Raw genomic sequence first — 26169 nt, 5'->3', positions numbered from 1 at the left:
ATCCTGAGAAGCTGGTCCCTGGAGACTTGCCTTTCACTCGCAATTACTCTCAGCTTGTACTGAGAGAACTTTTTGGACACCAGGCATTGTGTTACACGGTAATGGAGGAGCCTAGAGAGATGGCTCCGCAGTTAAGAGCACTTACTCCTCTTTCAGAGTGCAAGTTTGGTTCCCAGCAGTATCAGTCAGCTCACATTGGCCTGTAACTCCATTTCTAGGAGATGAAACTCCGTCTGGCCTCTGTGCGCACCTGCTCGTTTGTGGTATTTATAAACTAACTCAGGCATACACATCATCATCATCATCATCATCATCATCAGCAGCAGCAGCAGCAGCAGCAGCAGCAGCAGCATCAGCATCATCAGTATCATCACCATCATTTATGCCCCGGCAATGCTTAAGCATGCCTGGGCAGCCTGTTTATGACAGTCCTCTAGTTGTCCCTATCCTGGGCAGTCCTAGACGCTTATGTTATTGTCATACCCAAGGTTCCACAGTCTTCCCTTATGCTCACTATCCAGCATGTTTTGGGCCTTCCTCTTTGCCTTATCCCATGCACTCCCCCAACAAGTGCTGTCTTTGGGTATCTGCCATCATTCTTTCTCATAACATGGCTGAAGTATCTTAAGTGTCATTGCCATATCCTGTAGTTTACTTCCTTGTGTACATGAGGAGGTTTCTTAATGTCATATTATCACATGGTTATCTCTCGATAGACAATTCTTTTATTTTTATCAGTCTGACTGTTAGACATGTTGTTGTCAACGTTTGAATATGTTCTATTTATTTCCCTCTTTCCCTTAAGGATAGCATATCTGAATTGAGGTAACTGAGTTATGTGGAAACAGAGTGTGTTTAACTTTTAAAGTTAAAATAGTCTAACTTTAAAGTCACACTGCCATTGGTTTCGAGGTATTTGCCAAAGCTTATCATTGCCTGTCTGTTATAATTATTCTGCTGTGTAAAGCTGTATCTCCTTCAGGTTTTGGATTTACATTTTTCTGGTGAGAAACATTGCTAAGCATATTTTGATATGCATATCGGCCATTTTGAAAATTTCTTCAGCTAGAAATCTTGTGTGTGTATATTTTTGTTTTGCTGTTTGTACTTATCTTGTCATATTTATGAAATAATCAATGATCACAAAGAATTCTGCCTAAACTTTTATCTAAGTCTCAGCTTTTAAGTTCAATTCTTTCAATCATTTTGAGTTATGGTTTTTAATATATATATATAGTTTGAAGCAGGATCCCAAACGCTTACTTTTTCACGTGGGTGTAAGTTGTTTCCTTATCTTTTTTCCTGGAAACTACATTCTTTACTCATTGACATGTTTCCATATCTTGTTGACAATGACTAAACATTTACTTATATTTCTGGATTTTTACCTACATTTTCGGAATGTATTTGTTTATTCTTATGCTGATTTTAATAATTAGCATTTTATTAATGTTTTAATGATTATAAAAACTACATAGACATATCCATACATGAGTGTTTTATTCAAGAATAACAAAGATTATTATTTTCTGTTATTCCCAGGAGTTAAGACACTTGTAGATTGAGCTTGGCTCTTCTTGCTTTCTTCCTCCTCTTCCTCTTTCTTTTCAACCTCCTCCTCTTTCTTCTCATATTTCTTCTCTTGAGACAGGGTTTCAAAAAATAGTTTAGACTGGCCTTTAACTCACTGTGTATCCCAGGGTGGCCTTGAACCACCAGCAATCCTCCCGCCTCTGCTTCCTGGGGGGCTGGACTTATAAACACAGAGCATCAATGCCGCCTTATAAAGTGTGCTTGTGATATTGCTGGAGGCTCGTGAGTCAAGTGTGAAACCAGAGAAAGCTTGAGCTGGGCATTCGCAATCCAGTTCCTTCATTTCAAAACCACCCAAAGCAAGCAAGCAACACAAATGCATGAACCCATACACAGGCACACTCAGTTCTCAGCGGGTGGCCTAAGGGACTTGCAAAAGATTAGACAATCAAGGCTGAGAGACTAGAACCCAGTCCTTCATTTACTTCATATAGCGCAATGGTGTTTGTTACTGATTTTGATTGTTAGTAAATTGCTATACTATTTCATATGCAAAATGTTGCACAAGCTAAGCTAGCTTGAATACTACGTTTTCCAATTTATTCTTGCCTCTTGTTTAGGAAATAAGCTGACTTATTAGGATGCAGAAAGGTAACCCCACAAGAATAAAACATGGAATCCTTAAAAGCACTTTCTATATTATTTTTGTAAATTAGTTTTGAGTGTTTAAAACTATAATGGAAAGCGTTTCATATTTCTATTACCCTCACAAGATCTCTTAATATTTTGTTATTCCCTGAGCATCATAATAACATTAAAATGAAAATAGTAACAATGGCCATTTAAGGCAATTTGAAACCATTCTCTCTAATCTAATATCCACATACCTGCAAGGCAAATATTTTTATGCCCATTTTACAGTCCAGAAAGCTAAAAGTGGATGGCTTAAATGTGTGCCTTTTTCAAACATCAACCCAAAACAGAAGGAAACTGTATTCAAATGTTAGCGTCTAGGATTGCAAGTCAAGAGATGTTTTGTTTTTAACTATGGAGCTTAACTAAGACATTTGAGATTAAAATCCTGAGTGAGTAGAGAGTAGGGATGCTAGCAGATGGCCTCAGAAAGCCTCAGGGAACAGAACGTGTTATACATCACGAGTGGACCAGACTTCCCAACAGGGCACTTCGGGACAGTACAGAAGCTGGCCAGGTCTCAGTAACGGATGGAGACACAGGACAAGCCCAGACCCCATGCAGGACTGCAACTGTGGCTTCTCTGCTGGGCTAAAAACCAGACTCACCTTGAGGACTTTTAAACAGCATGACTTCCTGTTGTTATCTTGTCCTGGTGCTCCTTGGTGAAAGAAAGGAAAGCTCCTCCCTGACTTCTCGCTGGCATGGGCACTCTTAGCGATAAGGGAGAATATGAGTATGTCTCAGAGAAACCGCAAAAGGAACATCGCTGTGCACTTGTCCACTGTGTGATGCCATTCAGAGGACTGCAGCCACACAGGCAGTTTTTAAAAACAAGGAAGCAATGGCCGGAACCTAGAGCTGTGGCTCTAGCCAGGGTGGCCCTGCATAGCATCATCAGTCCTCAGACTTCAGACTCTACCCCGGTCAGCTCAGAGATGTCATCAGGATGAAATTAGTTAACAAAACCATTGCGAGTGAAGGACTGCTTCCTGCTTTGCTAGGGATGGCAGACCGAGGCCTATCTAACAAAACTAGCTAGGGAGAATTAACAGTCACTGTGGCACATTGCCCCTTTCTCGGTTGGCTCTCAACTGAGATGGACAGGATGCAGAGGCATGTCCACTGTTCCTTCTAGAAAGACTCCCTGGAGGACACGAGGAGACCTGAGAGTTGCTCTATGCACATGTATGAGGTCTTCCCTGTGCATTGGCTCAGTGAAAACTCAAGATGAAGGAGGAAGATGCTAATAGGCCTGCCTAGAGTTCTTCCTGGCATAGCCAGAGTGGGTGTATAAATAAGACAACAACATGAGTGGAAATACCCACAGATGGGAACATATTATATTTATAACAACATTATTTGCAGAGATATCTTATACCTCCATTCTCTTATTTGTGTTATTAAATACTATATAATTATAGTTATATAGATAACATTACAAAACTACACTTATTATGTGACTTATATACAATTTAATATATCACATTTATTAATTTACTTAGTTATTGAATACATTTAACTTAATTAAACATAAGTAAATCTTCCCTTGTCAGCCATGCAAGGCAAACTTGATGAATCAATCCTGACATAAAGTGAATGGGACTGAGATTTGGAAAATGATCAACAGCAATGGCTGGAGCTGTTTCTTTGTTTCCAAATGGCACCACCAAACATCAACAGTGGGCACAGGAAAGAATAACCGCAGCTCACATTTGATGAGAGCTGGCATACTTCCAAGCACCGTGCTGGTGTGCTGTGTAAAGTCATGCTTACTTCTTGCAACAACCCGGCTGGACACGTTTAGTCAGCTTTGCTTTACAGGTGGTGAGCCATGATCCAGGAGGAGAAGTGTGAGTGTTGGAGTGAATGCTGCCCAGGGATGGGGAGCTCCTGGACTCCAGAACCCAAGTGAGGGACACACAGCCTCTTATAACCGTATCTTCCCTATTATGACCACTATTTGGGTGTGGAGATAATATATGCAGAAACACATGGGTCCAGCCCTGTTGGCTTTGGTCAAAGGAAACCTTGCCTTCTTCAGGCAAGCCTTTTCTAACTCAAGCTTGCCCTATCACAAGAACACAATGATCTATGAAATGTAGACACTTATTTAGCGAGTTTTCATTATATGTTAAGCACAGTCCTAAGTATGGGTTCACTGTGCTTTAGGAAGTTTATACTCAAAGTCCACTGCATAAACAAACATGTATTGTCAATGAACACAAAAGCACAAAACTAAGTATCATACAGGAAAGTGTGAATGTTAAGAAGATACTCTAACAAAAGGGCCTGAGTTAGACAAGCCATTGGGGGAGAGCTGGAGTCATTAGCAAAGACTCCATTAAAACTGATCCCAGAAGGAAAACTCACACCAGTAGAGTAAAGTCTGGAACATTTCAGAAAGAGCAAAGAACAAACGTCAGATCTCTAGCATAGGATACACTTGAAACATTTTATAAAAAAATATTCAGCTTGAAGACCTATTCATCTACATATTATATTCTAAGGGAGGTACAGTCCGTGGCAGACGTTGTGTTGTGTAACAGCAGCCCAAGGGTAGATGTAAGAGACCCGGGCCATGAAACAGTCCCCTTGCAAAGGGAAGTAGTATGATAAAGAATGCTTCGGAGGAAGAGAGAAACTCAGCTATCATAAAGTTAAATACTGAAGGATGTCTGGTTCTGGGCACAGAGACAGGGCTGTATTTTCTAGTCGGAGGGAAGAATGAGTAGAAAGGCAGAGAATGAGGGTGCCACAGCCCCAGAGACACACACTAGTGAGGAGGCTGTGGTCACACCATGGACAGACTGACTAAAGCTGAGCAGGTAAATCCTGCTAAGAACCTTGCACTGTGTCTGCTGGGTTTAAGGTTTAAGGGGTGTATATTGAAAGATTTGGGCTGAAACAAGGAAATCATAGTAGCTGTGGTGAGCAGATGCAGTTTGTTATATATAAGTAGAACATGACAAGACTTTTGTAAAGCTTCAAGCAACCGAAGATGAGATTGTCAGCTAAGTCAGTGGTGGTGGGGTTGAAGATGAATGACCAGGTTCCTGATGTCAGGTGAGTTATCTAAAGCAGGTTGCCATGAAGTAGGCTCGGAGATTGGATACATGCTTCCTGGCAACCTGGAGCCCCCAGTGAAATGTCAGAAATCCACCTGTTCCCCAGGATACTTAATTGCAGTCTGTTAAACATTGTCTACAAATAACATTCACGCATAGACAGTTCAGGGCCACTACAGATGTGCGCTGAGAATTCTGCAATCCTGCGTGAATGTCCTATTGTCATCCACTAAACAGTTTCTTTCCTTCTTTCTTTTTGTTTATTTTGTTTGTTTGTTTCTGAGACAAGGTTTCTCTCTGTGGCTTTGGAACTTGTCCTGAAACTCACTCTGTAGATCAGGTTAGACTTGAACCCACAGAGATCTGCCTGCCTCTGTCTTCTGAGTGCTGGGATTAAAGGGGTGCACCACCACTGCCTAGCTTCAGTTACTTTATTTATCATCGCCAGAAGCAACTTAAAGGGCAAGGGATTTATTTTGGCTCAAGCAAATGGATCTAATGGGCCACATGTACTCCTAGGTAGCTGCGAGTACAGTCCAACCAAAAATCAAAAATATACAAAACCAAGAGATTTCTCTAAATGATGTTTCTATAACTTGACTATACAGCTCTTCATTGTGAACTTCGTAGATGACAATATTTTTGTCAGAATGTCAACAGCCTGGAATCGTTTGAATGGTACACTCCATCACAGAGAGGAAGACAAAGTTCCTGGGACAGCTTGGTCCATAGAAGAGACCTTGTGATGGAGCAGGGGTGGGCTTTAGCCCACAAGACCTGCCTTCTTAATGGTCTATATCGGCTTACCAGTTTTTATGTCCCAAAGGTTACATAACCTCCTGAAACAATGCCATCATCCCAAGACCAAATGTTCAAACACATGTGCCTATGGGAAAATTTTCACATTCACACCGTAACACTAAGAATCCGTGAAAATAAACCAGATCCCTGGTCCACCATCAAGGAAGACCAAGAGCATCTATAGGTGGGACTTGAGAACATTCTGTTTGTCATCCTTTAGTGAGAGTACACTGGCCTACCATTTTCTTTGTGCAGTCTTGGCATTTCAAGTTTCAATTGCTATTCATTTCTTTGTGTCTATTTGATTGTTTATTAACACTAGCACGATATATAGACTCATTTTTCACAGATCTTTATTGTCATGGAACATGGATCTGTTCTCTAAATGTGGGGGTGGGAGAATTTGAAAATATTCCCGAGTGACTTTTTTATTATCTTCAAAAACTTATCATGGAAGCAAGGATAGAGCTTCATGATATTACTAAGATCAATTCAGATTAAAAGTTATATTAGAAGTATTGAACAACCCCTTTGGCAAACAGCATGCATGGTATTGGAGCAGTGAGTATGGCTAAGATGGACTCAGGCTGCCATGGTTTGCAGCAAGCTGGAGAAGCTATCTTGTGTAAGTTAGAAAAGTTGATCACTCTAGAAAGGGCTGTAAGGACAGTGCCCAGAGAAGGATGCAGAGCAGGGAAAATTGAGAACAAAGGGTCGATGGACATATTATATTTGGAAAACTAATAATATTAAGCCAAAAGAAGACAATATAAACGTATATAATCTGAGATAATTTACTGAACTCTTATGTCTCCTTTCTTCATTTTATTCCAGTTATTTTTCAATTTTCAGGAGCCCATGAGACCATTCAAGAATAAGGCCATTTGAACAAGTCATTAGACACGAATGTTGGCTACCAAGGGCTTCATAACTGAGACCCAAAAGGACTTTCTTCCTTCCAAATCACTTCACTTCCTGTCTTATTGAGTATCTATGTACTTGTAAAGGAGTTTATCATTCTTCCTTTGAAAAAATGACAGAATCCTCCTGAGCTACTAGGAATGACAGATCGTGCCGCCTGGCAGTGTGGGAATGTCTGACTCGCCTTGGCCATCCATGCCAGGAAGTTATCTCCTAATGAGTGACATTAACTAGTCACCCAGAGAATGCAGAAATCACACTACGTTAACACCCAATTTTCCTAGTCCTTCTTTCCCTGCTCTATTTAAACTAGCACAAGAAACACCATGGCAGTAAAAATGGTACCTCGATACTGGATGCTGTGCCGGGAGTCCCAGCCCAAGGTATCATGGCTGTGACTTCTTAAGTCACTACACATGAATACAACTGTGCTTGCCCAGGCAGTGTCGGTATTCCTTCTAGAGAGACTCTGGGGGTCTTCCTAAAGAGGCCTTAAGATGGCCTAGCACTTCTCCCTAAAGCAGATATTATTCTGAGATATTTGGAAGCTACACCAAAGTTGTTTCTTTATAGGACTGAGAAAATACATATTGGCATTTCTATGCCCAGACCTATTTTTTAACAAGCCAGAAAATACTGAAAAACAGGTAGAACCATTTTCTCCAGAGTATACAGTACAGTTGGAAAGTGCAGGGTTTTTTTTTTCTTTCTTTCTATGTGTATTTTGGTAAAATACATGCACTGAAATTTCAGGGCAATTCCTAATGCAGAAATAACCCCCAATATGGCAGATTTATAAGCTAAGCAATTTTTATTTATTTGCTAATGTGGATTCCCTCGAGAGTTCAAATGTTCTGCTGGTTACTTATGGCTTCTCCTTGAAAACTCTTTCCTGTGAGGTCTCAGCAGTGTGAAGCTGCGGGCTGCAGGGTTGTGAGAATGGAACATAATTCTCCTCTACCAATGATTTTGGTGCTTGGGAATCTACCAGCACTTCAGCTGTTTGTTTGATAATTAATAATTCATAATTAAGGTGGCAATACAAATAAGTCAACATGACTGTAAACTGGGTGCCTCTTCTCTCTGTCATCTTTCTTCTGATTATGATGATCTGAAAGAAAAAAAAATTGGGAAGGAAGCCTAAAGTTCTGGTTCCAAACTTTGCCTCCCTGAGCACTGGGATTCTGTTCAAACTGTGCTCTGAATCCTCCTCTCAAGAGGAATTCATCTCATGCCCTTGAGAGCCTCCCAGTCTAAGATGCAGGACTCCCACCTTTTGTGATGTACTTGGTCCCTAGAGAAAGAGACAGGTTGCCACGGTAGCTGCAATGCTGCATGCTTTGTCATCTTCCCGAGGCAGGCTTGGATGAGAAGATACAGGGAAGATGGCTTAGTATTGGAGACAAGGGAAGGGGACAGCAGAAGGAAGGTGGCTTCTGAGTGGTTCTCTAAAGATAAACAAACCCTTTCCCAGAAAAGGATGAAGAAGGTGGAGGAACTGTGAAGTCTTCCGGGTACCTGGGCCCTGAGATGATCCAAGGGCATGGGGATCTGTTTGATGTAACCCCAGGCATGTGGTCTGCAGTGTGCTCTGTGAATGGTAGCTGGCTATACATATGGGACTGTAGTCAGGCTGCTGAGGCTTCTTACACAGAGGGGTTTGTGTGTTAGCCCTGGAACCCCATGGAGAGCTGCAAGAGTCAGTAAAGGAGCACATTGACTCCTTTATTGCTACAACAGGTCCTTCTGTCTACATCGACAGGGTAGGTCAGATGGACTCAGAGGTGCTCAGCAACCGATTACAAAGTTCCAGGCGAGAATCTACTGTAGTTGTCTAGTGAGAATTCATGAAAAATCCAAGCAGAAACACTGATGAGAAGGGTTGAGGTGGGATCTAGGTATTTTCTATCCTGGGGTCTTTGTGAAGTTGGTAATTAAGGTAAAATGAAGAATCATAGTGTGCTTGAAGTGCCCGAGATCCGTGGACATTGTCCAGGTACTAGAGAAGAAAACAGCTGCACAATGTTATTGTCCCTTTCATTGTAATCAGCCACAGCATTGTGGCTGCCATAGCAACCAATACATATTGAGTGCTTATTTTACATCAAACACTCTGATAAGACAGCACTTAAAGTCATGCAGCAAAGAGGTTAGTGCCTCCCAGTTCACAGGTGAGGCACCAAAGTTCAAACAGTAGAGAGCAAATTACTAATTAAGATCACACAGTAGGTGAGAAATTGCACCCCAGAGCCCTGCCTCTAACTGATTGAATAGCATGGTACTAAAAATAGTTCACTTTGTAGTACAGCTATGTCCTGGCTTACTGTGGGTCTTAAATTGTTGCGGTTCAGTACAAAAGGGTTTCTTGTATTGTAGAATTCTTGATATAAATTTTGATTTCAGAGCTTTCCAAGGCTGGTGTTATGTGGTATGCAATTCTTTCATGTGCTGGGCAGTGGTAGTGAACCATAGCTCCAGTTTAGTGATACAGTCAAGAAGGAAATCAAACCACCCATCCTCCATGTTGTGTGGGATTGCTAAATTTTGATGCTTTGTACATTTAATGCATTATGAACTTTCTGATATTTTCGACTTCTAATATGTTTATTGATTATAACCTCAACACGAACCAAGGAACAGCCATTCAATGAAAGGTAGCAGCAGTAATGGAGAGTTTAATGATTTATTTAAGGTCTCAAAGAGAATAAAATTAGTAGCAATCAAGAAAAAGATTCAGAGCTTTAAAGGATAAGTAAGATTTTGGAGATTAAGAAATGAGAAGAGTATGAAGATAGAATGGTAATGATGGAACAAAGGGGTTAAATGGAACGAAGAAAAGAAGACAGGTGTGGTAACACAGTCTTTATGCTATTAATATTTTTATTACCACTGTTTAATAAAAAAGTTACTTTGACCTATGGCAGGGCAGAATATAGGTGGGCAGAAAAGCTAAACTGAATGCAGGGAGAAAGAAGGCAGAGTCGGGTAGACATAGTTGCCAAAGAAGAAAGATGCAGGAACCTCTTTAGTAAGCCGCAGCCTCATGGCAATACATAGATGAACAGAAATGGGATAATTTAAGATCTATGAGCTAGCTAGAAATAAGCCTGAGCTGTCAGCCAAACACTGTTGTAATTAATATAGTTTCTGTGTGACTATTTGGGTCTGGGCAGTTGGGAACAAAAAGCAGTCTCTGTTTACAACAGGGTAGAAGTGGGGAGTATGGGAAAGGGTAATTAACACTTAAGAACTTAAGACATTTGAAAATACCATATAGAATCCTACTACTTTAGAAGTTTCCAAAATATATACATATACATATACAAAAGGAGTTTGAATGGAATTATCCTGTAATAGCAGGATAGTGCCTCTTTCAGACACCATAGGCTGCCAAATAAAAAGCCATGTACCACGTGCAGGTTACCTTTTTTTTAAGTTGTTGATCACTGAGGTCACAGACCTTTCCCTTCATTAAAAAAAAAAAAAAACCACTACAGGTATTGCTGTTATTCTTGCTCTTGTTTATTCTCGAGAATTGCATGGTACAACATTATTGCTGAAGATACTGCATGTCTAGGTCACAGACCATAGAAAAATCAAGCTAATACTCATCTGGAAGTTTCATCCCTCCCTGCCAGTTTTCATAGTGCTGGAAGTCTCTATTGTCAATACCAAGGGAGGAGAGTATTCAATACTCTTACCCCATTGAGAACCCTCTGAGCTACAGGCTGAGAACCCTGTAAGCTACAGTAACTAGCAATATATGCCTTGGTGCAACAGTTGCCCAAAAGTTTTGAAAGCAACTGACCATATTCTGATTGTGTTTGAAGCCTGAACCACAAGTAGAATTCATGCCTAGTACTGTTTGTTAGCTGGGGGGAAATGTTTGTGGCGGTTAGGTCATAGGCAGTAGAGGAGAGACCTTAATACTATTATTCTACTAAATGGGCATAGTGTTAAACTTGTCCCTAAGTCGTTAACTTGATATCCGTAGATTAGTGGATCTCTCAGCACTCATTAGAGGAGTTTGTTTGAGCAGTAGATAATTAACATAGTAGTAAGCGTAGAGACCCACAACTGATGAATATGCAGAGAATACAAGACTCTGAGGTGTTCAGCTCTAAGTGAGAAATTTATGTTCTAACCATCTCCCAAGGCTCGGGTATCATCATAAAAGAGAAAGTGAATATGCTGTAAGAGCCAAAGGCAGTGAATGACTACCGGCAAAGTTTCCCATAACAACAGGACACCTTTACATCTCAACTGAAAGCCGTTGAAGTCTTACCATAGGTTCAGAAAATATTGGCAACTGGTAGCTGCTAAGAGAGAGAGAGAGAATATGATAGATTGAAGGACATAGCCCCTAAGTTGCTATCCATGCTCCAGCAGATAATCCTATACCCATCTATGGACAGCACTAGACAGACTCAGTAGGTTTTACAAAGACAGAAAGAGAGAACACCCAGTGAAGTTAGAGTAGTGGGGAAGTAGGAAAGAAATTAGAGAGAAGTGAGTGGGGTGTACGTTTGCTCAAAACACATTAAATGCATGTATGAAGTTCTTAAACCAAAGGAAAAAACAATTACCAAATTTGAATAGGGCTGGAAGGTTAGATGGAGCAATGGAAAGTTTTTATTTTATAAATATTTTTTGTTTGTATGTACTCCATGCTCAATTATTCAATTTTAGTCTTAGTATCCTGCACATTTTCCAATATATCACTAAAAGTTCTGTACATTTGTTAAAATGGATTTGTGTAGACTTAAAATAAACAACCGCTGAACACCAATAATAAAATAAAACGTAGAAAAAAAGGTTGAAAAGAAATCTGGGTAGAAATATTGTGTTCAACTTCAAAGCTTTAGAGAGGGTCTGATTGTTTTGGACATGGTGAGTAGCCAATGTGCTTGGCTTTTGAAGTGAGGTATTGGGTATAAGCTGTGACTGGGAACCTATTGTCATATGTATAAACAAGAAAGGAGCCTGTGGATAGAGAAGGACTCTTTTAGGTCCTTGTGATTTATCTCTTACTTTGCGTCTAATGAATAAGTAGTTATATCCTTGTCTTCAGATTTTCTGTCAATGCCACCACCATACCTGCACCTACTAGCTACCTCAACAGGGCACAACAATGAGCTTTTCTATTATACACATTCTGTGAATGGTGTCATTGGCCAGATCTTTGCCAAGATGAGCAAAGTGGGATTAAAATGATACTCATGGTACAAACAGATAACATGATAAATGAATATTTAAAGGCTGAAAGCTCTTTTAAGTGCAAGGAATCATTCTCAGTGTTTTTTTTTCCTCTCTCTTCTATTTCCTTATAGTTCCTCCCCAGATAATGAACATCTCTTCAGACATCACGGTGAATGAAGGAAGCAGTGTGACTCTGTTATGTCTTGCGATTGGCAGACCAGAACCAACGGTAACATGGAGACACCTGTCAGTCAAGGGTAAGGTATTTACTATGCGAAAGTTTGGAGAGTGTGTATTAAAGGCCTGCTTGGCTCTCATGCAAAGGAAACATCAACAACCAGAAAGTAACCGTGTATGCGAATGCAGCAATGTGGCTTCTCTAAAGCAACCCATTCTATGTATCTGCTGCTGGGTACCACGTTCCAGGAAGAGAATCTGGAGATGAAACTTACTGAGATTATTTTCTCAGTCCTTTCCATGACTTAGAGAGCCTTTGACTCCAAACTGAAAGGAGGGGTGGATGAGTAGCTTCCGTTGATGACAGTAACTTGTGCAGAGATGGGTATGGAAGGTGATGTTGATATCACGCCCTTGCGAACTCTGGCATTGCTCTACATGAAGTAGGAAAGGACCTCCTGCTTCAATATTTTCAGGACAGGTATGCAGAGCCATACATGTTGGATCTGAACACACAGAGTTCACCCTGCAAGGAAGAAGGCAGTAGAAGTAGGGGATTACCCCAGGCATAACTTTACTGGGTACCCAGTAATTGGTATTAAAACACCAGTCACCATTATCTCTGACTTAGTAGGAAGGAAATCAAAAGAACATGAGTCCTTGCCGCCTTGGAAATAAAACTTGAGCTCCAACCTGAGCTTTCAAGGATGGGCACAGAGCCATCTGATATATTACACTGTTGCCAGAAACTGTGATTTATTCTAAAGAATATCCAAGAATCAAGTGCTCCCTCGGGCATTGGAAAACCTAAACGTGAAACCAGTGACTAGGAGAATACACACATGCCTGAGTGTAATGTAAAATTAATGTACATCTAAAAGAAAGCAGGGAAGTAAATCTTCATAACCTTGAGAAAGGCAGAGATCCCTAGAACACAAAAAGCTCTCTCTGAGAAGGAAACAAAAAGGACAGACTTGCTTGAGTTTCCCAAGGCTGTCTTAGCCAAGTGTGAAAAACTTCATGACTTAAATGGAAATGTATTTCTTCACACTGTTGGAGACGGTGTGTCAAAGGTCAAGGTGCGGCCAAGCTGATTCCTTTCCTTGACTGATTCCTTCCACCCATTTTTTTTCTAGCTTCTGGTGATTTCCATCAGTCTTGGGTACGACTTGTTTGTAAATGTGTCACTGTGATTTCTGCCTTCATCCTCAGTAGCATTCTTCTTATGAGCGAGAGGAAACTATCTATTTCTCTAAGGGAATAAGCCATATTCTTTAGGGATCATAGAAACTACCTCTTCTTGTCTGTTTGTTACTTGATTGCCTCTATAAAGACCCTACTTCCATTAAAATGTCTTTAGAAATCAATGAAAAGTCAATCTCTGATAAAAATTATACTTATTTCTGACAAATATGACATCAAGTATATGAGTATTTATAGCATATAACCCTAACAGCCCACCTAAAAATGATCAAAATTGACATATGAAAAAAACGAAGCACATGCAAACATACTCAACATTGTTATCATAGAAATGACAATCAAACCACACTGTGGATAGAGTTACTAGAAAGACCAAGTTAAATAGGCTGGTAATATTAAGTGTTGGTGAGACAGTGAGCCCCTGAAGCTCAGCCTCATCAGCCCGGACTGTGAAGCAGAGTAAGCCCTATGGAAGGAAGTGTGGCATTTTATTGTAAAGTGGAACATATATATTTAACATATACTTAAAGTACATATGCACAAATATACACTGCATGTGTTAGCTTCATTCACAACAGTTTACACTAGAAGTAACACGCTCACAACAAGTGAAGTAGAAACAGTAGACCAATGTTGAACAATCAGAAAATCAAGCACTGATTCACATGATATGATGGATGAATCTGAAAATCACATGGAGAAAGACAGGTATAACTACACACACACACATATACACACACCAGGTGATTTCTTTTAAATAATCCAGTTCTAATCCAGGAAACACTAACCCATAGTGGCAAAAGCCAGATCATCAGTTCCATAAGGGACTTTGGATATCACTGACTGCAGAGCAGTATGGGGGGGGGGGGGGCGTTCTAAGTCTCTAGTGAAATGATAGTTACAATAGTTTTAAGTGAGTCAAAATGAATATAATTTTACACTAAAATAAATGCATTAGACTGAGTATAAATTAGATTCTAAAACAATTTGAAGTATGTAGACATATAAGAAATAATGTCCCGAGGTCTTATCCTAATTTGGGACATCAGTCATCTCGATAACTCCAAAGGAGTGACAGTTTGTTAAGGGAAACACCACCTAAGCAGTGGCCGTTTTCTTCCTCACATATTAAGAACATTCATTTTCATCCCTGTCTTTTTCTAGAGAAAGATAATGCTATTAAAACTGCTTAACATTTTTGATAGACTACAGATATTGAAACCTAACATTTTAATATCACAGCATCAACAAGGGCATTAAAACACACGCCATGGGCATCGCAGCACTCGGGTTTGATCTAAGTGCAGCCATAGTGCAAATTCCTAAAGACATGCGCCCCAGGTGACTTTTGTCTAAAGCCAGAGAGAATTTAGGTTTCATGTGATTGACAAGAATATGTCTAACCAGGAGACCAATTTTTATGCATTTGGTAAAGTTGAATGTATTTATAAATGCTTTAAATCCAAGAATATACTTATTTGATCCCAACTATATAGTTCTTGAAGCCTGGAAACGTAAAAGGAATTTTGACTTTGTGTAAGTGTTTTGAAGCAATTCTTTCTAATGGTACACTGGCAAGAGTTTCCCTTTTAAAGAAGAGGGATTCATTCATCTCCCAACCTTTTATATCGTGTAATAGTTGCAATTCAGTGTCAGAAAAAAAAACCCCAGCAAATTCTAAATTTAAATGTTGCCTGTGCTCTTTCATCTTTAGGACTCTGCTCCACTGCAAGCCAGGCTTTGTTTTCTGGCCTTTGGTTCACCAGCCTTCATGGGTACCATTGTCTTTGCGTATTTGCTTGCAATGACATTTAAACATTTCAATGCAAGGCATTGTTTCTGAAGTTTTAAAAGATCTGGAGAGTTTGCAAGTTTGAAATCTGCATCTGTTGGGTGGACTCGAGTGTTTCTTTTGTTTAAAAAGATGTTGAGTTCTTCTCAAAGTGAGGCAGTTGTTCCAAAGAGGAACATTCAGTACAATGTGAACATCCAACAGCATTTTGAGGGGAAAAATGCTGTCTTTGGTTAGTTGAGAATGGAAGAATAAGAAGTTAAGGTTACAGTGATGTTTCTTTTGGCAGTCTAATGAGGATTTAGCTCACTTCACAGTTCTGGTCCCAAAAGATTGTTGCAGTGTCTGAAATAGATGGCTTGAATTATGGACTTACATACTGAAATAAATAAAAAGTATTGGTTTGGGAAAAAATCTTCCAATGGACAAATAATTGAAAATAAAGAATATTATTCACACTTAGGTTGTAACATGCAAGTCTAAGAAAGGCATGTGTCTCAGTGATGGAGTGTGTGCCTAGCATGACCAAGGACCTGGGTTTGAAACCTGGAGTCAGAAAATGGCAGTCTGAGTATATACAGCCAACTCCTAGAAATCACAGAAAGAAGTAAGAGTAAGTGAAAGTGTAAATCCATTACCACATCGGAGACTAGTAACAAAAGCATTGATGTACCCAAAAAACATAAGGAATATCTTAAATTAATAAAAGAAAGATATAATGAAGGAACAACTATTAAAAAAGCATGACTATTAAAGTACAGGAATGAAATTACTACTTAAAAATATAGTCGGACAAGGGAGGGTTTCAGGCAGAGATGTGGTGGTACGTGTCTCTTTAAAATGGCCTGTTAGTGAGGTGGTAGGAGGGAACCTTGAATAGTGTTATCTAGTTCTCTTGATGCAAATATCCCTTGTGTTGGCACATACCTGGGAGTCCCTCTGTAGCAACTTCACGTTTATGGCTCATTTTCTCATGAAAACCCACAACTACTCCTAAATCCTCAGTCCAAAAAGAGATAGAGGGGTTGAAGAAGACCACAGGATTACAGATGTGGTCTAAAGGTTCCCAGCTTCTCTAACCTCTAGACTGAGTGACTGAATCCCCTGACCTGTTTCCTCTGTAACATTAAAAGGAGACCTGAGTTTCCCAGGGGCAGCATCCAGAAGATCTCACCAACACTTGCCAGGATCATGATGAAGTGTTGTGACATCTCCGGGAAAAAACGGTCTGCAGTTGTCCATTTGGGTTTTCACAGTTGACATGTAAACTACTGAGCACATGATTCCATAGCTTTAGATATAAAAAAGTTATATGTGATGTTTTGATAATGGCTTGCTAATAAAATATATTCTTATGAATGTAATATAGAATATGACACTTGCCCAATGGGCTTTTACACACATACAGTTCTATTGCAAGGTAACCTGCAGCTCAGGACTACGACAAAAACCCCATCTCCGTGATTTGAGTTCTGTAGACCAGGGTAGGCACGTTTGAAAACAGGTAAGCAGAGAGGATGCGCAAATGGCCGGTGTGTTTGCCACACACTGTGGTTAGGCAGGGGTTCAGGAATTATTTTCTGATCCTTCCTGCAAAGAAAGAAGAAGAAATGGGATGAGCAGAAACAGGGATGGCTCTTCCATGTGCACGGCTGACTGGAATACAAAGGCGCAGGGATGGAGCAGAGAGAGTCTCGATAGACTTGCTGCTCTATAGAGGGCTGTGTTTCTTTCCTTCTCGTAATACCACTGCAATCCGCTCTAATGCCTCACACCTGGCCAACATCTAATGACATATTTGGGAAGGCCAGCTGTTTGGGGACCATAATGAAGTCTTCTCTTCTGTCTCCCTCCACTGAGATTTTAAGATGACAGCCGCTCACCTGTGAGTGAGTGGCTCACACAATCTACTCATACAAAGTAATACCTCGGGGAGCTGGTGAATGAATTATTTTTGCAGAGTTTTCTAGGTAACTGAAGCTGACTCCTTAATGCATTGACTTGAGTCATTTTAATAGAAGCCCTTTTTAAAAATGCAGCAGGCTCTCTTCTGATTCTTCAGCCTAGTGAATGCCACTTAGCCTCATCTTTATGGTGTAACAACAGCACTCCACATTTCAGTGGGTCGGGGGAACTAGGAATATAGCCTTTAGGCACGTTTAAATCCTGGTGCCTGGCGTCCATTGTGCCCTGCTTTTCCTTTTGTCCCCCCAGTCACACTCTTGTCAACTCTACCTAAAGTTGGCGTGAAACTCTTTCTTTTATAAAGGAGTTGTTCTGTGTGTTTGTCAAATGCGGTCTTAAAAACCTGTGACCTCTATGTAACTTGGGAACTGACTGTCTCGGTGTCATGTTTGAAGGTCACTATGTTACTAGGAAGATGGAATTCCCTTCCATGAGTTCTTAGTCTTGTTTTAAAATAAAAAAAGAATTTTAAAATGGATTCAGAGCAAAGTTCCAGAACCATTTTATTAATTTGAAAGAAAATAACCCAGCAGGCAAGTTGTAAACCATGGAGGCAGCTGCTAGGAGAGGGAGACGGATAAGAGGAAGAGAGGTAACTGTGCCTTTTTGAGTTGGGGTCCATGAGAGAAGGCAGGCTTAGCAGAAGATCTCAGCAAGCAAGCAATTTTGTGTACCAAAGGGGAGAGGCTTGAGAGAAACAGTGAGAAATCCTGGTGGTGGCCGGGGTGGGGGCGGTGCGGAAAAGCATGCTTTGTCTTTTGGCCAGTATTGGCAAAAGAAATAGAAAGAAAATGGAAAGTTCTCCTCTTTGAGCTGCAACTCAGATGAGTGGGTGGGCTTAGTAGCTCTCTCTCCCTGGCAGAAGTTCTGTAAGCAACTGCAACAGGGGACGGGCTCTGGAGAAGGAGAAGCACATTGTCTCTATAAAGGGTTCCTCCCACCTCCCTAGCGTGTTTGCAGGTAAATCTGCTTTCCTGAGGGCATGGACTTAGGGTCAGATGAGTGACAGGCCCAGCTAGATGAACTCCTAAGGAAGCAGACAGTAGTGTGTGATGTTCTCATCTTTAGGGCAGGCCAGAAGGTCATGCATGTCTCCACCCGGAGCCAGAAGTAGAACTCAGAACATTTTTTTGTTTTGTTTTGTTTTGACCAGAAGGAAATAGTTTTTCCTTCCTGGGCCTTGACAAAGCTCTTTTAAATATTAAGAAGGGGCAAAGCTGATGTTTCTCATTTGGGTATTGCTGAGGAAACACGAGGTAGAGTCCAAAGCCAACCGTGACCAGTGATCTCCAGGTCCAGTGACCTCCAAGGTTGCCCATCCCTGTCTAGCTACCCAACAACTGGGCCAAGCCCAGTCTTGTATTTAACTTATTTGATGTTCCAGTAGTCCGGAGAGGAAAATTCTAACATTTAATTTTATTGCCTTATTCCTTCATTAATGAGTCATTAATTTTGCAAATTGGTGTTCTGTCTGCCACCTATTATCGGGAAAGTATACAGATTTTTAATTGTGATGGTTAAATTTGGAAACAACTCAGCTGTCTTTCACTGAGTGGGTAGCTGAGCTATGGTATATCCACACAATGGAATACTGCACAGAAAAAGAAAGAACCCTTATTCGTGCTTTTGACAATTTAAAAAAAGATGAAATCTGGGCACTACATTGAGTAGAAAGATGTTATATACTGTATTATTCTATTTTTATAAAATTCTTTTTTAACATAGAAATCCCAATTCCCTTCTCTTCTTCCACTCCCCCACCTTCCCTCCACCCCAACCCCAATCTGCTCCTCTGAGAGACTAAGGCCTCCCCTGGGAAGTCAACTATGTCTGTCCTAGCACCTTCTTGAGGTAGAACCAAGCCCTCCCCACACCCTGTCCTCCCCACTCTACCCCCATCACTGTGCTTAGGCTGAGCAAGGTATCTCTCCATAGAGAATGGGCTCCTCAAAGTCACTTCCTGCATTAGGGTTGGATAATATTCTTTTTTAAAAAATAACATAATTTTTATTATATTTAATTTATTTTTCTAAACAATCTTTTTCCATTTTACATACCAATCCCAGTTCCCACTCCATCCCCTCCTCCATCCTCCTCCACTATGCCCCACCCAACCCCCATCCACTCTGTGGAGAGGGTGAGGCCTCCCATGGGGAGTCAACAAAGTCTGTCACATCACTACCTAGGCTAAGTAAGGTATCCCTCCAAAGAAAATGGGCTCCAAAAAGCCAATTTAAGCACTAGGGATAAATCCTGGTCCCATTGCCAGTGGCCCCACAGACTGCTCCAGTCACACAGCTATCACCACATTCAGGGGACATAGTTTGGTTTCCCCCTGTGCAGGTTCTTCCACTGTCAATCTGGAGTCAGAGAGCTCCCACTAGCTCAGGTCGCCTGTTTCCGTGGGTATTCCCACAATGGTCTTGACCCCCTTGCTCATATTATTGCTCCTCCCTCTCTTTGACTGGACTCTGGCAGCTTGGCCCAGTGCTTAGCTATGGATCTCTGCGTCTGCTTCCATCAGCTGCTGGATGAAGGCTCTATGATGACAATTAAGGAAATCATCAATCTGACTACAGGGCAAGGCCCAGTTCAGGCACTTTCCCCACTATTGCTTAGAGTCTTAGCTGGAATCATCCTTGCGGAGTCCTGGGAATTCCCCTATCACAGCAAAAGAACGATGGCAGACTATAGACCATTGACCTACGAGAGTAAGGGCAGATGAAGAGGGCAGTGGGATGGCACTGCCTAGGTGTATACCCTACACATCTTGATTGCTGTGGCAGCTGCATGAATATATATATCTATATATATGTAAAATGAAGTGTTCAAACACGTGTAAAACAAACACGTAAAACTGATAAAAATCCATAGAAATTTCATGGCATCCTTAGAGTATATACGTGTTTACATATGTGTGATTTCATTAATATCCATATGCAATTAACACACTAGACCATAACTGAGGAAACTTAGTGGTAAGTGTATGGCATTTGTTTACCATTCTTATAACTTCTTGTCAATGAGTATTAATTTTCAAATGAAACATCACGAAAAAGAATGGGCAAAGTGAAGTTAACATTTCCCATTAATAACCTCCCACTGTAAATGCTCACAGAGAGGTCTATGGTTTCTGCTTTCATATTCAGCAACTTACATGACTTTGTCACAGTTCTCCAAGTGGGTCAGGGAAGCAATACTCTGCCTGTTTCAAGGGTACAGAAACAGACACAAAGGGAAAGGCTTGACAGGTGATTCCCAGCTGCCTAAGCTGTGCATCTCTGAAAGGAACCTAGTTTCTGGTTTTTGAATCTGGACCTCTTTGTACTACACACAAAAAAAATGGCTCCTATGGCTTCAAACCGGAATGGTGCATTTTAGATCAACTTCAGCTTGTTAGCAGGGGCACCCAAGGGTGCCCACTATCTTTGAGCATCATCTGTATTCTCCTCTTTTCTTCCTTTCCTCCACACCCCCTTCCAATATCTAGCATGTTTCTAGCTCCACATCATGTAATTCTAACGAATGTGCTGCCTCCTAATGAAACCCACGGCCATGCCATTGTCTGGTGATGGTCTCTGCTACTCTTCGGCTTCAATTAAACTAAGCCCACTAAGACCCACCAGCCTCGTGTCTCTTTGAGACCAGCCCGTGTCCAAGTTCCAGTACTGATAGGAATCGCCTGTTAGTTGACCTGCTGCATCATCAACTCTTACTACTGCTCCTTTGTCTTTCCACGAGGCAGCCAGGATTTTTGTTTCTAATCTGGAGTCATGTTTAGAGCCTAATTAATCCCCGGAGTGTGAGAAAGAGGTGTCTGAGATGAGAAATCAAGGTTATACATATCTTGCTCAGTGGAACAGTTATGGGCAAACAAGCTGTTCCTCTCACATTTTTGCAAAGCAAATTTATGTTCGCTAACTTTGGTTCTTGTTGTAAATGAGAAGTGTACGAAGGTCTAGCAATGCGCTTTCACCATATGGGTGCCCATATGTTTCCCCCCCTTTGCTTGCGTACATTTCGCTTTGGCATGCACATATGCCTGTAGTTTTGCAACTTAACAATATTAAAACTAATCCCATTTATGCTCCTTTTGGGTGAGTTGATTGAGTCATAAATTCCTGAGAATCTCTTTCTTGGGATGCTGAAGGTTTGATGCCTGAGTAGGGGGAGGGCACAGTGAGCTGCTCTGGCAACAGATGCAGTCAGCCTGTGCCCCTGACCGCCTGATGTCCCTGACCCAGTCTCCCTAGTCGGGTACTAACTCTAATGGCTGGGAAGCATCAACAGATAATACCTTGGTGATAACCCACATTCTTCCTCCCTTGTGAGGAGAAATCTCCACTAAGAAACAGATGGTAATTTCCCAGGCTTCCCTTTTGGAAGTCCCTGGTGGCGTGACTCCTCTTGGAGCGAGCAGTCTTGATGGCTGGAGGTGTAGCTCTGGATCTGCCGTTGGTATTTTTATTTCTCTTTCCCACACCGAGATGAGAAACTATGCTTGTCAGAAAGGTAGCAGCTGGAAATTCAGCTTGTTCTGAAATGTTGTTTAGCTTCTTCACCAGGCTGTTTGGAGAATAAATATAAAAAATGGCTATTAGCATGTATCATACCGAGTGAAACCCTCAACTAATTCTCTGTAAAATTGGAATTGGCAATGTTGCTGCTGTTTGTTGTCAAGCCTTCTCCATCTTCATTTCTGACTCATTCATTCACTCATTCATTAGCTTCATTGACAATATCTGCTCGCTCTCACGCACAACCATGGTGTGGAAGGTAGATGTGAGTACTGTCTGAAGGAGCCAGCTGTCTAGAGAAGAGGTACTCAGCGAGGAAGTAAGTCAGCACGTGCTGTATCAATGTGTGGTGACTGGCATAGTTGTGACACAGGAAAGGACGGCCCGGTGCAGGGCAGGTTTTCATGGGGAAGGCAGTGGTTGAGGATGAGTAGAAGACCATTAGGGAGCCTGGCAGGATGGCGCACACCTTTAAACCCGATACTCAGGAGGCAGAGGTAGGCAAAGCTCTGGGAGTTGGAGACCATCCTGGTCTACAGAGTGATTTCCAGTACAGTCAGGACTGTCAACACAGAGAAACCCTGTCTCGAAAAAACAAAAACCAAACAAAAAACAAAAAGTAATAAAACAACAACAACAAAGAATGAAGTCCATTAGGAGAAAGACTGGGATATGAGCTTTTGGACTTGAAGACTTGTTAGCTCCCTAGGCTGACACCTTCTACAAAGGAAACACCATGTTCAAGTTGGGATAAGGAGCCGGATCTGCAAGAAGCAGCGCTATATGCAAAATAAATCAGGAGAGACACGTGTCACACAAAGGGACTTAAGATTTGTGCTCATTATCCTGAGAACAGTATAAAAACACTAAGAAACCTCAAGAAAGCTTGGAAATAAGGTGATCCTGTATCAAGACTTAACTAGAAACGTCTAATTTCTCATCTGCTCATTCTCCATGTAAATATGGCAACTGACTAAACCTCAGGCCTTGTTCCCCCATCTATAAACTAGAACAACTTAGTAATGATACTTTTCCTTTATGGAGGCAAGAAAAATAGAATTTGATAGTATCTATTCCAAATACTTTTAGATTACAGTATAAGAATGGAAATTAACATGTATCATAGTAAGTGTAAAATTGGAATTAGAAAGGCACCCACTGCCGCCTGCCGTCTGTCGCAAAGCCTTCTCTGTGCAATTGCTATATCAAATTATGCTATTGAAATCAGTTGGACACTGATAAAATTGAGACCAGCTTTACAAGTCCTGTAGACCTAATTGGCCTCAGCAGTGGGTCCACAGTGACTCTTGCTGCTGAACTGAAACTGTGGGCTTCAATAGAAAATAATAAGCAGCCTGGCCCCACACCAACACACTGCAGCCACCCCTGGAGATAATGCGTTTTAATTTAGACACTGAGCCCTGTCGCTTGGCCAGATGTGGAAGGAACCTCAGACTATTCATTTCCTTCTTCCTTCTAGCATGAACACCCTTGAGAATCGTTGAAGAGACCCCTGGCTCTAAATCTGACCACTGGCTTTCCTTGGAGTTCTTTTTTTCACGGCCATTGGTATTTCTTTCTACAAACCGCTACCTCTCTAGGGTAAAGTTTCTATGAATCACCTTCTTGGTGAGGGTATTTTCAACCGGGTCTCCACTGTTTGCAACCAAACTCACTGTGATTAAATTCAGCCTGCAATGTGTCAGGGTGTAGCCAAGGCAAGTACAACAGAGTCCCTGTTCTAAACTGGAAAGGAGATTGGAGGGGGAGACCAGGAAGCCCCGTCTCCCACTGCAAAGTGGTTGGGACCACTACGAGAAGGAGACATAACACAGGTAGCCTGAGGTCACGGATTGATTTTTGTTAAGATCTGTGTCCCTATCATGGTTTAGGAAGGACTGTGGCTGCATCAGAAGTTCCAGGTAGCTTGCAGAGGCCCACACCTAACTCACTAACAGCTAGAGTTGGACAGGCAGACAGACACGCACACACACACGCACTGGGACACACGCACTGAAGCCTAGTTTCTAGGATTTTCAAGGCATCACTACCAACTGAATATAGGTACGTGCACCATGCTTAGTTAGCATGCTTCACATGAACAGGGCATCAATGACATAGCACTTAGAAGCTTAAACACTAAGAGGTTTTGTCTTCTTCATTCTCTCAGTGTTCTGGGCAAACCTCTTAAAGTACAAAGAGTATGTCTCGGTTAACTGAGTTCCTGATATACTGACCTGGTGATGATATACCCCATTTGATAGGATTGGCTAGATAGGGTTCCTTTCTTTCTTCCTTCCTTGTGCTTTGGGCACTGTAGGTCTGGTAGAGTACATGAGCTGGCATGTTTTGTAAAGTTCCTAGCACCATATGTTTCAAGTGTGATCAAACAATTCCGATTGAATAACTGTATGCATATGGCCTTAGCTCCATCTCCTGCCAGAGACAAAGGAACGAGAAGCACAGTGATGATCTGCCTAGACTTGTCTCCGCATCCTGTTGTCCTCTCTTTTAACTTCCTGCTGCCTTTTAACCCACAGTTCTCCCAGTCAGCAACTGCAACTCCACCACTGTCAGCAGTGGTTAGGCCTTGAGAGCCTGAGGGAATTCTGTTCCCTCTGGCACTGACTCTTTCAAAGCTACAAAGGGAACTCAACTAAAGCTCTGTCCCTCTAAAGAAGTCAAGATTGAAAGTTTGAGGTAGAATTCTGCTCTTCAGAGAGGCTGAATAGCAAGTAGCTCAGCTCCTCTCCTTCTTGAGTCTCTCCAACACCCACCTCCCACCCCCCCTACCTCTCCACCCTCTCCACCCCGCCGTGCTGCTCCTTGCCCCTCCTTAAGAACTCTTCTCTTTTCATCGCCTGATGAAGGATAATATTCAGGAGGATGCCTATATATTTTTCTTTGGGTTCTCCTTCTTATTTAGCTTCTCTAAGATCACGAATTATAGGCTCAATGTCCTTTATTTATGGCTAGAAACCAAATATGAGTGAGTACATCCCATGTTCCTCTTTTTGGGTCTGGCTTACCTCACTCAGGATTGTGTTTTCTATTTCCATCCATTTGCCTGCAAAGCGATGAAAGGAGACAGAGACAGAGACCCACACTGGAGCATCAGACTGAAATCTCAAGGTCCAAATCAGGAGCAGAAGGGGAGAGAGCACGAGCAAGGAACTCAGGACCGCGAGGGGTGCACCCACACCCTGAGACAACGGGGATGTTCTATCAGGAACTCACCATGGCCAGCTGGCCTGGGTCTGAAAAAGTCTGGGATAAAACCGGACTCGCTTAACATAGCAGACAATGAGGACTACTGAGACCTCAAGAACAATGGCAATGGGTTTCTGATCCTACTGCACTTATTGGTTTTGTGGGAGCCTAGGCAGTTTGGATGCTCACCTTACTAGACCTGGATGGAGGTGAGTGGTCCTTGGACTTCCCAAAGGGCAGGGAACCCTGATTGCTCTTTGGGCTGACTAGGGAGGGGGACTTGATTGAGGGAGGGGGAAGGGGGCAGTGGGGATGAGACAGTAATCTGAAAGAAAGAAAGAAAGAAAGAAAGAAAGAAAGAAAGAAAGAAAGAAAGAAAGAAAGAACTCTTCTCTACCTGGCTCCTCCTTTCCACTTCCTGTCTGCTATTTGCTGACACAGCCTCTTAACCACAGGTGAAATTTATTTCATCAAACACATCTTTGCATCATTAAATGAATGTTCTAGAGCATGAAAACAGTAACACAGTTTAAAATAATATTCTACAACTCTATCCAAGGACCAGTGGGATGGTCCCACTGATAGGCCGAGGAAAGGCTGTTCAGGTGTCTTAGGCCCTGTTCTATTGCTGTAAAGAGGCACCATGGCCAAGGCTATTCTTATCGAATGAAACATTTAATGGGAGGCTTGCTTACAGTTTCAGAGGTTAAGTCTATTATCATCGTAGTGGGGAGCATGGCAGCATGCAGGTAGGCACTGGAGCAGTAGCTAGACCACCCTAATCCATAAACAGAGTGTGTGACACTTGGCCTGAAACCTCAAAACCTGACCCCAATGACACACTTGCTCCAACAAGGCCACACCCCCTAATCCTTCTAATCCTACCACAGACTTCCATTCCCTGGTGACTAAGCATTCTATATGAGCCTCTGGGGCCATTCATATCCAGATCACCACCGGGGTTACATTGGAGTTACCTACAAAGTTATAGAAATAGTGTTCTCTCTAAAATGCATTCTTTCCATCTTCCCTATCATGACTCTTGTGTCTTCCTGTCCTGAAACTTTTTTTTTTTTTTTTTTTTTTTTAT

At 41.6% G+C, this 26169-nt stretch overlaps 1 protein-coding gene across 1 annotated transcript in view; it reads left to right on the top strand.

The window, feature by feature from the left end:
• Window positions 1-26169, top strand: part of Opcml (opioid binding protein/cell adhesion molecule like) — a 527691-nt gene that overhangs the window by 396366 nt on the left and 105156 nt on the right. Inside the window, exon 3 of the mRNA XM_050160083.1 lies at window positions 12347-12472. Within this exon, the coding sequence (XP_050016040.1) occupies window positions 12347-12472 (126 nt within the window). The remainder of the gene's footprint in view (window positions 1-12346; window positions 12473-26169) is intronic.

Source organism: Alexandromys fortis, unplaced genomic scaffold (assembly GCF_014885135.2).
Source record: "Alexandromys fortis isolate MF-2015 unplaced genomic scaffold, M_Fortis_MF-2015_v1.1 scaffold_108, whole genome shotgun sequence".
Lineage (NCBI taxonomy): Eukaryota > Metazoa > Chordata > Mammalia > Rodentia > Cricetidae > Alexandromys > Alexandromys fortis.
The sequence above is the reverse complement of the archived record's forward strand: the minus strand, read 5'-3'. Positions and strand labels throughout refer to the sequence as shown.